General features: G+C 36.9%; 1 protein-coding gene across 5 annotated transcripts in view; it reads right to left on the reverse strand.

The window, feature by feature from the left end:
- Window positions 1–13,906, reverse strand: part of BABAM2 (BRISC and BRCA1 A complex member 2) — a 425,434-nt gene that overhangs the window by 60,739 nt on the left and 350,789 nt on the right. For all 5 annotated transcript variants that reach the window (XM_039530877.1, XM_039530879.1, XM_039530878.1 and 2 more), the window contains 3 exons: window positions 6,580–6,679; window positions 4,505–4,575; window positions 2,451–2,533 (listed from right to left, as the gene is read on the reverse strand). In XM_039530877.1, coding sequence (XP_039386811.1) covers window positions 2,451–2,533; window positions 4,505–4,575; window positions 6,580–6,679 — 254 coding nt within the window. The remainder of the gene's footprint in view (window positions 1–2,450; window positions 2,534–4,504; window positions 4,576–6,579; window positions 6,680–13,906) is intronic.

Genomic DNA, 13,906 nt, shown 5'->3' on the forward strand with positions numbered 1-13,906 from the left:
GAATCTTATTCCTTTTACTTGGTTTGCCACCATGCCTTCTGCACATTTGCACAGTTCCTCTTTTTCTCACTTATACTTCATTTATTCTTTGAAGAATGTTTTCCATATAGTAAATATATAAAGTACATTTTTTCAACTTAAATCTATCTGTGCTAGACATTTTAACAACAGGCTGATAAATATTCAACCATAATATACACAGTCATTTCAGCGGTGAAGAGATGAAAGTCTGCATTATTTCAATCAGGAAATGAAATGCAGGTTTCGGTGATTTCATTGCAATATCCTTTAGTATATGTGACTTATTTAAGTTATGCAGTGGCTTATTCAACAAGCAAGTGATGCAATGACTTGCACAGATAAGTTACTGCAGAATTTACAAGGTCATGGAGCTAATTCATAGTGACAAGCTGTTCCGTTATAATCATACCTCTCAAGGGCTCTACAGTCACAAGTAGAGAGCTCTGAATATTACTTAACAATTAAAAACTCCTCTACCGTTCAGCAGAAGTTTGAATTTTGACTCTTGTGAAACCTAGCTACTTCAATGTTTATTAGGGCTAATACCAGGCTTTCTTCTCTCAAGGCAAAAACCAGCTCCATGGAAAACTTAAATTTAATACAACTTAAAACAAAACTAAAGACAATAGGGATGAAAAAACCTGGGGAGGGTTGGGGGAAGAGATGGGGAGAATGATGCAGAAAGTGAAGGAACATTCAATAGGACACCCCTGGTCTCTGAGAGCATGGAGTGGGAAAGGATTGTGAGTGAATGTATAAAGAAAGGTTGACTTGTCCAACTGGACCTTCTTTACTGGCTTACGCTGTAAATCCTACAGTTATCGTGGAAATTACATCCAGTTTCAAATTGTCTAGAGTTCATAAATAATAGGTTCAGATGTTTTCTTTAGAATCTAAAATGATTATAGTCTCTTGCATTTAGCAAGCTTGTATTTAGACACCACCACCAGTGTTCTTGTAGGAGAAACTGGCCCAAATTAAAGAAAAAAGAAAGAATACAACTAAGACTATTTCAGCACTAAAGGGCTAACATAATACAATACTTGTAATCACAGTGTGGCATTTATCATTGTTTTACACTAAATGGCACCACAGAGAAGAGAAGAGTATTGGTCAAAAATAAATAAAGGGTAAGCTAATTGACAGTCTGAGGGCAGAGCACAGATACTCTTGCCCAAACCAAATACTCTCTATATTTCTGTGTTTCTAAAATTCATGCATTTAAAGGCCAGAAGGAATTATTGGTATCATCTAGTCTGATCTCCTGCACAATGCAGGCCACAGAACCTTACCTAGTAATTTTTTCATAAAGCCCATAGTTTTTGTTTAAGCTATAGCATATCTTTCAGAAATATATCCAGTCTTGATTTAAAGACTTCCAGTGATCGAGAATCCACCACATCCCTAGGTAAGTTGTTCCAATGGTTAATTACCCAAATTGCGAAAACCATGCACCTTACTTCTAGTCTGGCTTAGTCTAAACTTTAGTTCCCAACCCCAAAGGTACTGATTATATTTTTGTCTGCTAGATTGGTGGGAAGGATAGCTCAGTGGTTTGAGCATTGGCCTGCTAAACCCAGGGTTGTGAGTTCAATCCTTGAGGGGGCCACTTAGGGATCTGGGGAAAATCAGTACTTAGTCCTGCTAGTGAAGGCAGCGGGCTGGACTCGGTGACCCTTCAGGGTCCCTTCTAGTTCTAGGAGACAGGTGTGTGTGTGTGTCTCTCTCTCTCTATATATAATCTATATATAAAAAGATTAAAGAGCCACCTACTATCAGAAATCTCTTCCTCATGTATGTACTTGTAGACCATGATCAAGTCACCTTAAACTCATAACGTGTTCTAGTGCTGTCTTGATTTCCAAATTTAATTCAAAGTGTTTGCATCAAGGATGCCCAAAACATAGCTGGAGGGTCAACGTTGGCCCACTAGTCCTAAAATCTTGCTTGTGGCTGTCCTCTCTCTAACTACAGGAGGACAACAAAGGTGATCAGCTGCAGGTTTTTCTAGAGGGTGAATTGAAAAAAGCAACAATTTCTATTCATCTATCTCAGAAAATATAAGTACAAGAAACATTATGGATGTGTACATTATTTTGATCTAAAAGGGCCCACAAATTTACTGGTTTGTGGCAAGTGATGAATGAATTTGGGTACCCCTGGGTTATGCACACTAATGGCCTGGTTGCCAAAATGTGCAGCTGCTAGAACCTTGAGGCAAGTTACTGGAGCACTTTCCAAGAACACATTTGGTAATTTTATAAATCAGATCTATCTGCATAAATCATCCCTCATTCTCAAATTGCAGTCAAGATTTTGTGTTTTCAAAAGCGTGATGGCCACATCAAAAATACGTAGTCATTAAATAAAAATAGCCAAAGCTGTTAAATTGTTTCCTGTAAAAGGAAAAAAGGCAAACAGCTACTCACTGTGAACAAGGAAGCAAAAATCTTTCCACATCAGCAACAGTGTGAGCTTTGTGAAGCCCTCTGCATCATATTCCACCACACCACTATAAAAACAGAAATATAAAACAAGAACACATTTTTACATAATATTCCTTACAATACTACGTAGCCGTGTTAGTCTGGATCTGTAAAAGCAGCAAAGAGTCTTGTGGCACCTTATAGACTAACAGACGTTTTGCAGCATGAGCTTTCGTGGGTGAATACCCACTTCTTCTTTGCTGCTATTCCTTACAATAATAAATGATAAGCAAATAAATATTGGGTTAAGGCAAAGGAAAATACCCAAGATTTTACTTTATTTACTATCAGCTATTATGTTCCATCCAAATGCAGGCTGCATGTGGCTCCTCTCAAATGGAATAATTTTCTAACTTACATTACAATAATGGAGCTTCCATCTGAGGAATGGCTATTGTCAGTGTAAACAAGATACTTTTTAAAAGGCAATGAGCTCTGCTAATGGCACTTGCAATGGCAATTCAGTAATAATTGAACATATCTACCAAAAACTGCATGTATGTTACTCAGATGGAGCTCATTAATACACTATGACATTGAAGTTATATGTAAAAAGCAGAGACCTTACTGAAAACCTAGGGACCCATGTCAGAACACTGACTTCCAGTAATCTAAGTGGAGTCTAAATCTGACAATTTATACATCTAAAATATACAAATACATATTCAAAATCCACAAATTGCATTTTAAATTTAAAGAAAAGCTTTCATAAGGACTTTTTTTTTTTACTTACGTAGAGAAAAAAATCCATGACAGCTGAATTAATATCTTCATCCTCGATTCCTGATTATCTTATATTGTTAAACACTCAGGCTTGTCAAATTACTGTGGTGCTGTTTGTTGTTGTTGTTATTGTTATTGTTGCTGCTGCTGTTTTTTTAATTTAGTTTTTGTATATTGTAAAATTTATCATATTGCCATAAATAATACACAAGGACCTAAATTCTGATTAAGTTGCTCATACAATTCCGCCCACCCCTGAAATGGATTAAATACCCAAACCATTAGGGGTGGTCTGCCTTTTAAAGACTATGATAGCATCAGAGTCTGTAAACTGCAATGTTTCAGTATACTAATTTGTTATGTAACATGTGCTTTTCATACTTCTATCATCAAATTTATCTTATCGACCCTGGGATCAGATGGTGTCTACTGTCATGTTTAAACCACAACAGGATGTCAGGACAGTTTACTTGGTCATTATGGAGATGGATACTTTTTGTCTTAAGAACTGTGTTATAAATCCATTGTACAGATGGCGGGTTTTCTGTAGCACAGATTGGATTGAATAATTCTCAAAAAAGAAATCATGTTTTTAGTCAGACCAGTTCTCCAAGGTCTGTACTAATGTCTGATTTGCACCATTGATATCGATCTTATATGGTTTGGATCCATAAGAGACTGCCTCTCTCCTTAGGTGTCACTGTGCCACCTGAGAGCATCTGGGGTGCTTCTCCTTATAGTCTCTTTATAACCATCCAACCATTCATTTTTTGATGTGCCTATTGCCATAATATCTCTGTAGTCACGCTATACAGAAATAAGAAAACTTCAGTTTCTTCACAAAGGGATGAAAACTACTATCTCCTCCTCATTTTAGGTTACTTCCTGAGTTGAATTAATGTGGTGGCTGGCTTCCAGGAGGAATAATGCTGGATTGCTTGCTACAATCACTACTATGAGAAGGCCTATGTGCATCATTTTCTGAAGATGGCTAGATGTGGACTCATCCAGTGGAAGTTAATTATATAGCCAAGGGTCATGTAATGAGCATGCTCTCCTGCCCTACAGCAAGTTTTACCTCTAGCTTCAAGTCATCCTGTTGACTGTAGCTGCTATAGTAGGATTATATATAATGTTTCAGCAGAACCTTATAATGAGAGGTAGATTGTCATTGCTTCAACTAGAAACCAGGACATCTAACCATGAATCAGAAAGGTAAAATAATTTTGCTTTTGCTGCTATTACATGAGAAGATGCATTAAAAGAAGACTTACGTTCCAAAGTGACTCAGGAAAGCGGCAATATACTCCCTTCTCTTATGGTATCCCTGAATAACATATTGTACCTGGAAAAAAAAAAAGCCAACCCAAAGCTATGAAGACATTTTACAGAAAGAAAAGGCCCCCAACTTTTCATATTTTTCTAGCTTTATTGGAGAAATCTATTTACAGAATATCAATAATGTTGCATCCTACTTTTAGATGGCATATTTCATCCTAAAGGATCCTAAAATGCCTTTCAAACAAACTATACACAGGGCTCTCTTGATTCACCTGTAGGTGAATCAGCACCCAGTAGCACTACTGTGCAATAAGAAGTGAAGAAGAATGTCATATCCAATTGAAGCAATAGAAAAAACCTTAGATAGGCAATGTGTAATGGGCTGAGCTAGCATTTGGCCAGGATGCTAGAGAAACATCCTGTTAAGAAAATTGCTTAGGACCATAATTGTGCGTATCATTTGAAAAACAGCATCTCTAGCAGCAGAGTACTTCCTAACAGTAAGCTATATTATTGGCTTCAGGCTGACTCAGATAGAAGAGAGCCACCTACTGAATCACCAACACCAAATTCTGAAGTATCCTGAGTTTCCCTTGAAAGTCTTCCATCCCAGCACTGATCCAGACCACTATGCTTAGGTGGGAAGATCTGAGCCCATTGAATAGTCCTTGCTTTACATGAATAGTCCTGTTGACGTGAATGGATTACTTGCAAGAAAAGCAAGGTTAGACTCATGATGAAACCAACACCGAAGATACTAGGCTGAAAGTGTATCTAGTTCCTAACTCATTATGTTATAGCTATAGGATACTTCCATTCATAGTCACTTATACAAATCCTACTTTGCTTTTCATAATGGAAACTAACTCTGTTATAGCCTCTTAATGCTGGGGGGGAGGAGGGGGGAGATATATACTTTATTTGTGTTGGCTATGGTAACATTGGATTTCCTTGGTTGGCAAATGCTTGTGTTAAGTTATTTGAAATAACCTTGATACAATCAGTGCTCAGAGCTATGTTATACCCTCTCAAAGTAAAATAATTCTATGTATAAAATAGGACTTATTTCAGTTTATAAAAAAGTGCTAAGTTTGAAGGCTTTGTGTGGGATCTAAAACATTATTTTGGAAAAAGGAAAACAGATGATAAGTTTGCTTAAGTAACTTTGTTTAAAAAAAGGATAAAAACAGTCCTGTGTACTTGTAGGTTTTAAAAACAGAAAGTAGTTTTAACAGAAAACCACAACAAAACAGCTCTAAAGATAGGTTTCTGTATAATTATGGAAATGCATTTTGAAGGAACCTTTTCTAAAAGACATCATTTAATTTCCTCATTTAAACAAGAAAAACAAAAAAATATGAAATAAAAAAGACAAATAGGGAATCTACAGTAACCGGATTGCTGAATGCCTGGCCCTAAGTTACTGTTCTAAGTTAAAAACTACATTTAAATCATCTGAGAAACTTAACAAAATACTATACCTAATGAATAAACCTTCTCTTTCGCTTAGACTCTAAGCCAAACAGAATATAGCCTTCTATTAATGGAAAAGGTAAGTGGCTATTACTTTACTATATCAACATTCATCAGAGAAGATGAATCAGTCCATTTGGATGAATTAGCTGAGATAATATCACTGTAATAGGACCTTTTGTCGAGTGCTCACAATCGACAGTAATCTAGGGATAGTTAGATTTCTTTCCACTGAAAGATAAATTCATTGGCTATATATTGCTATTTATCTAGCAACAGAACAGTAATATGTTGGGGTGACATTTTTATCCTAATGTACCTTAAAACAATAAGAAAACTCCTTTAAAACCCAAGAAATGCTGTATACCTACAACTCCCATGGACTTAAATGGGTCATGAAAGTGTTCAATCTCTCACAAGATCAGGTATAAGATGGTGTTACTGGAATAGTTTAACTTGCTTGAGTTTGCTTTGTTTAAATCATCAGTCGAATACGTAGAATCCTTTGCTTCCACAGTGTTTTCATAAAATTGCTTGTAAAGTACAGTATAACACAAGAAGGAAGGAGAAATTAAAGTTCTGTGTATTAACTCACCTTGTTAGTCAGCAGCTGGCACACCTGCGGTACATAGTCAATGAGACAGCCTCCACCTGGAAAGGCTGGGATGTGAAGGGCAGAGGAGCCTCCAAGAGCACTAAAAATAAAATAATTTTATTTCACAATATATCAGATGCTGCTCCTATGGTACATGTTAGTGATTCCCAATGTAAAAAGCCCAGCACCACACTAAGAAAAGATTACAAACTGATTTATATTAGCCCTGGACTATGTAATAAATATTAGAGATACAAACCGTAACTTTACCATATACTACTGCTGACACCTTACTGACAGCAGACATCTTTAACCAAGAGTATCAAACCCCTCGAACTGGAAGAGTTAAGTGCTCGTACTAGGAGCGGCAGACATACCAAGCATCCTCTCAAAGAATAGTTTTAATTTTATTTATTTAATGATTTGTATTATTTTTATCACCATTGCATCTAGGTTCATAGCAGCTTAAATGCAACCAGACATTGCATCTAACTGTATACAACAGACAGTATAAACAGCCTTCCATGTAACACCCAAGCATCCATAAATAACCCACTTATGTCCACAGTAATTCAAAAAGAGTAGTTTCTCAACACCCTCGAGAGCCACTAAATAACTTATCCATTAACCCCTACCAAATCCTGTAAGTATGAGATCAACACCTCATGGTCAAGCATATCAAAGGCATATCCCATAAAATCAACATGAACATCTGACTGGAACTGGTTGCACTGTTTTAAAATTACATTATGTTCCCTCCCCTTTTCTTGACTAGCTCTATACCTGAACTTTGTCCATCACTAGAAAAAGATCATCTGAATAAAGATACAAATTCTGTCCCTGTACCATACACAGACCAGAAACCAGAATGAGAGAGACCAAGAACAATGAAAGGAACCCAAAGCTGCATTGGCACAACCTTTTCAATATCCTTTCCCATAAAAGGAAGATTTGAGGGAGGGCTGTAATTGTCAAGGCCAGAAACTTCATCTGACAGCTTCCTCTGCAAGCAAGGCCATAACCACTTTTTCTTAAAAGTTGATTGTATACCCAGATAAAGGCAATACCAGTTTTTTCAACAACAGACCTAAATCCTTTCCATTGTCTTTTACCAATCATAAGGGACACGAACCTATCTTACAGGTCATGGCTTGTATCTCTCTTTGAACATACAGTACTTCTCTATAAATTAAACTAAGCTATACTCCAAAAGTTAAGATGTTACTTTGTATCATGCTATTTATGTATTGCTCCCACAAAAACATTAGGATCCAATAGATCGTCTCCGCAAAGCAAGGTCCTTATCCTACAAATGGATCCTCTGGCATGGATTCTTATGCCTTGACAGACTCTTTCTTTGTCTAGGTATAAGAGTCTATACTGGCAAAATCCTTTGAATGATAGAAGCCTAAATCAAAAATTTATCATAATGAGATGCACTGAAATCTGTTACTGAAACCATCTGGAATCAGCAGACTGTTCACCACATGGAATAGTTCTGTAGGTCTGGACTTTGCAGATGCAAGACTGAATAAGAAAATAAAAATACTTCAGTGTACAGCAAAGCCACACAGGAACAAAACTCTTTATGCTGCCATTAGTCAAATATAAAGCTGTTTTTTGTCACCAACTTTAGTCTCCTTCTTGGTTGCTTTGTTTGCTGCAGGTCATCTACTTATCAAGGTGATGTGTTGAGAAGTATGAGAATGCTATTAAGGACGGGTCAGAGACAAGCGGATCATAATGTATTATTAGCCGGTCATCAAAAGTGTGGTCCGATAGCCAAACTATAATTTCCCCTCAGAAAATTCTGAAATTCTATTAAGATTGGAGGAACGAAGCAGGATCCTCATCTTGACAAGTTAAGAGTTGTCTCTGATCCTACTCTGAAGATGATAATGATCGGGCCATGTCAAGTTTGGAATCTCCACTCCCTATCTCATACAAATACATCTCCTGAACACTCCTACCCTTAAACAAAGAAAGTGCTGCTGCCCATCCCACAGTCTCTCTTGCCTCAGTTGCACCCAAATCTAAGGCTCCTTTCAGCAGTGAGATACCACTGGAGATGCTCAAAATAGTACAAAGAAAATCACAGATTCCTCTTTTGGTTCCAACAGACTCATAGACTTAAAGGTCAGAAGAGACAATTATGATTGTCTAGTCTGACCTCTTGCACAACGCAGGCCACAGAATCTCACCCACCCACTCCTGTAATAAACCCCTAACCAGTGTCTCAGCTACTGAAGTCCTCAAATCATGGTTTAAAGACTTCAAGATACAGAGAATCCTCCAGCAAGTGACCCGTGTCCCACACTGCAGAGGAAGGTGAAAACCCCCCAGGGCCTCTGCCAATCTGCTCTGGAGGAAAATTCCTTCCTGACCCCAAATACGGCAATCAGTTAAACCCTAAGCATGGAGGCAAGACTCACGAGCCAGACACCCAGGAAAGAATTCTCTGCAGTAACTCAGATCCCACCCCATCTAACATTCCATCACAAGCCATTGGGCATATTTACCACTAATAGTCAAAGATCAATTAATTGCCAAAATTAGGCTATCCCATCATACTATCCCCTCCATAAACTTATCAAGCTTAGTCTTGAAGCCAGATATGTCTTTTGCCCCCACTACTTCCCTTGGAAGGCGGTTCCAGAACTTCACTCCTCTGATGGTTAGAAACCTTTGTCTAATTTCAAGTCTAAACTACCTGATGACCAGTTTATATCCATTTGTTCTTGTGTCCACATTGACACATTGGTACTGAGCTTAAATAATTCCTCTCCCTCCCTAGTATTTATCCCTCTGATACATTTATAGAGAGCAATCATAGCTCCCCTCAGCCTTCTTTTGGTTAGACTAAACAAGCCAAGCTCTTTGAGTCTCCTTTCATAAGACAGGTTTTCCATTTCTTGGATCATCCTAGTAGCCCTTCTCTGTACCTGTTCCAGTTTGAATTCATCCTTTTTAAACATGGGAGACCAGAACTGCACACAGTATTCCAGATGAGGTCTCACCAGTGCCTTGTATAACAGTACTAACACCTCCTTATCTCTACTGGAAATACCTCGCCTGATGCATCCCAAGACCGCATTAGCTTTTTTCACAGCCATATCATATTGGCAGCTCATAGTCATCCTGTGATCAATTAATACTCCAAGGTCCTTCTCCTCCTCTGTTACTTCCAACTGATGCGTCCCCAGCTTATAACAAAAATTCTTGTTATTAATCCCTAAATGCATGACCTTGCACTTTTCACTATTAAATTTCATCCTATTACTATTACTCCAGTTTACAAGGTCATCCAAATCTTCCTGGATATCCAGATATCCCGGTCCTTCTCTGTATTTGCAATACCTCCCAGCTTTCTGTCATCTGCAAACTTTATTAGCACACTCCCACTTTTTGTGCCAAGGTCAGTAATAAAAAGATTAAATAAGATTGGTCCCAAAACCGATCCCTGAGGAACTCCACTAGTAACCTCCCTCCAGCCTGACAGTTCACCTTTCAGTATGACCCGTTGTAGTCTCCCCTTTAACCAGTTCCTTATCCACCTTTAAATTTTCATATTGATCCCCATCTTTTCCAATTTAGCTAATAATTCCCCATGTGGAACCGTATCAAATGCCTTACTGAAATCAAGGTAAATTAGATCCACTGCGTTTCCTTTGTCTAAAAAAATCTGTTATCTTCTCAAAGACATAAGAGAATCTCTAACAGTTTTCAAATGTTGCTTCTTTTCTTATATTGCTCTGTTGCAATCCATTTTCCAGGCTCTGAATGATTATTTTAAATTTGTGACCAATGGCTTGTCTACACTAGAGAGTTTTGCCACTTTAACTGAAACAGATAAAGTGGCAATATAATTCTCTACTATGAATGCAGTTATACCAGTATAAAAGTGCCTATACCAGTATAGATTATTCTGGTTCAGGTACTGAAATAAGCAATACCATTCTAAGACACCTTTATATACTGATATAACTGCATCGACATTAGGGCTAATACCAGTATAGATATATTGGTAAAATATAACACCTCAAACTGATGTAGTTATATCAGTATAAATTTTCTAGTGTAGAGCAGGCCTAAAAAAGTGTCTAGGAAAATCAAAATCTGCTTAAAACAGCAGAGATGGAGCTAGCTCACCAAACCACGAAGACAGAGATGGAAGGCAGAAGGTGGGGTAGTTGTTTTGCTGGTACCATAAAGAATCTCAGTCTGCCTGAGAAACATCTTTGCCTTACCGTTTCTAAGGGGAAAAATATGTTGCCCTTTCACCATAAAAATATCTTTAAAATGTTCTCCTTAATTACTATTCGCTGATTTCATACAAGAGGAGTTTTCCAGTCTGGGTATATTTTTTATTTGAACTAGTGAAAAAATATTTTAAAAACTCTTTTAGCAAATGAAATCCCCATTAAGCATGCGTGACACATTTTAAGAACCAATTTTTGCCAACTACCTGGAAATTAAAATGTAGATAGAAATAATGGGTCGAAGAAATAAATCCATCCAATATGAACTCAAGTAAGAATGCATGTTCAATAATAAAATATCTATGCATTTAAACTGCATAAAAATCTGCATGCCACTAATCCCCTTAAATCCATTATTGGGGAAAAAAAGTGACATGTCCTGTACAAGAAATAAAGACTCATCAAAATATTCAGGCACATACAATTATGTGGTAATCTATTAACAAAGATAAAAGGGAAGATAATGTTTTGGGACCACCGGATAAAAAACCCCTTAATGATGTCAGACTTTTTTTTGAGAAAGAAACACTTTTGGAGCTTTTTATAACCATAAAAAAAATTAGGGTAGAACATATTAATTTTGGCAGCACTACAAATGTGTCAATGTATGTAAAAAGTCTTGAGGAATGGGTTCATGTTTCCCAAACAAGCACTTATTAATGAACACAATATAGAGAAGCTATAGTATTACTGAGCCTGCAAATCACAAATGGATATATTTTAATGTATTTTATAATTTTTTTTACAGGTCTTTAGTACAAATGAATAGAAAATGATGAAGCTCTCTCTCCTGGAAGTGCTTAAAGGAAACAGGAGCCTACAAACATGAAATCTGCAGTTGTCCAAGAAACAAACAATTTTAAGACAATCATAAAAAAGAATCAAGCTTCTTCAACTTAATGTATCCAGGTACACTACTTAGTAGAATCAAAATATCAGTACAAAAAGGCCAGATAAATTTCACCGAATTAACTAAAGGCATGAAGATTATCCTTAAATATTGGAAAGATATAACGGTATCAACAGAAAAAGAACAAATGTTGGAAATGCATTTTAAAAAATAATACATATGTGGAGAATGAAAATGAAGAGTGTAGCAAAATGTGAGAACTATTTCTAAATTCTATCAAGAGAAAAAGAAAATAGATGAAACTCTAAAATAGATGAAAGATGGGTCTAGCATTTGGGACCTATGTAATCAAGTGTGTATGCAAATCAGGAATGTGTGTGCAAACAAAGCAGGTGTGTGCTCACAAGCATGCACATGTTTAATCTTACTGAAAATAAGGAAATTTATTTACTTCCTTTAATCATAATATATTTGTAAACTGAGCTAACTTTTAGGTGTTGCAAATATCAGTGAGCATAGAGAACATGTAAAAAGCCTGGGAAGTTTGAGATTACAAATTTGGTTGAAAAACGTAGTAGTATTGATGTAATGCACTTAGATTTCTGTAAGCAGTGTAGTTGTAGCCGTATTGGTCCCAGGAATAGTTCTGTGTGGCTTGAAAGCTTGGCACTCTCACCAACAGATGTTGGCCAATAAAAGATACTACCTCACCCACCTTGTCACTCTAGATATCTGAAAGGCATTTGACTTGATACCGCATAACCTTTTGAGTAAAAAACTAGAAAGATACAAAATTAACATGGCATATATTAAAGTGGATTAAAAGCTGGCTAATTAATAGGTTACAAAATGTAACTGTACATGGGGAATCATCAAACAGGTGTGTTTCTAATGAGGTACTGCAGGGATCACTTCTTGGCCTTACACTATAACATTTTTATTGCACCTCTGTATTTGGCACTGGTGAGACTACTGCTGCAATGCTTTGTCCTGTTCTGGTGTTCACAATTCAAGAAAAAGCATGTTGATAAATTGGAGAGGGGTCAAAGAAGAGCTACCAGAATGATTAAAGAATTAGAAAATATGCCTTACAGTGATAGACTCAAGGAGCTCAATCTATTTAACTGAACAAAGAGAAGGTTAAGAGGTGACTTTATCTCAGCCTAAATGGGGAACAAATATTTAATAATGGCGTCTTCAATCTAGCCGAGTAAAGTAGAACACGATCCAATGTCTGGAAATTGAAATTAGGCAAATTCAGACTGGAAATAAGGTGTAAAATTTAAACAGTCAGGGTAATTAATCATAGGAACGACTTATCAAGGGTTGTGGTGGGTTCGCCATCACTGACAATTTTAAAATCAAGACTGGATGTTTTTCTAAAACACATACTCTGGAAATCATTCTGGGGAAGTTCTATGGCCTGTATTATACAGGAGCTCAGACGATCACAATGGTTCCTTCTGGCCTTGGAATCTATGTATCTATGAAAAAACTGGTGAGAATGTACCTACAATGTTGTACACAGTTCTGAGCCTCTCAATACCTGAAAGATGTAGATAAACTGGAAGAAATTCAGAGGAAAGTGTCTTAATGATTATGAGGTTGCACAGTGTGCTGTTGGAGGAAAAACAAATTTAAATATGTTTGCCTTGGTTAAATGTCAACTGAAGGGACATATGATAAAGGCCTACAAGCGTATGATGGTTTTAAACCTCAAAGAGAAGAACTGGTTAAGGTGAGCCAGTAGTTAAAACTGAGAGCAATAGGGAGAAATTGAGCAAAGGAAAATGGAGTGAAAAGAAAATCTCAGAAAAAATCTCAACAAGAACGATCTGCTGAACTATACAGTAGCCTCTGATGGACCATGGTGATAATTCTGTCACTGGAGACACTTAAAAGAACCCTGGACAAAGCACCGAAAGGAACAGTCCTACATTAGCCTAAGGATGGACAAGATGACTTTCTCATTTCTAACTTCTATGATTTAGATCAGTCTCTCACAGAGAGTCTTTAAATTATGAGAGAATTAGACTGTGAGATATTTCAGCTGTTAAGAGTCTTTTACTGAAAGTTTATTTTAAAGTTTATTTTACTCCAATCGTTACATATTTCAGTAATTACGAAATCAGGGGACTGAGCCTAATTTCAACAGAAACTATCCAACGTCATACTGATAAGCTCTGCTGACTGATATAAATATCTGCCTCAAAGGGTA

The sequence above is a fragment of the Mauremys reevesii genome, linkage group 3 (genome assembly GCF_016161935.1).
Source record: "Mauremys reevesii isolate NIE-2019 linkage group 3, ASM1616193v1, whole genome shotgun sequence".
NCBI classification, from domain to species: Eukaryota; Metazoa; Chordata; order Testudines; family Geoemydidae; genus Mauremys; species Mauremys reevesii.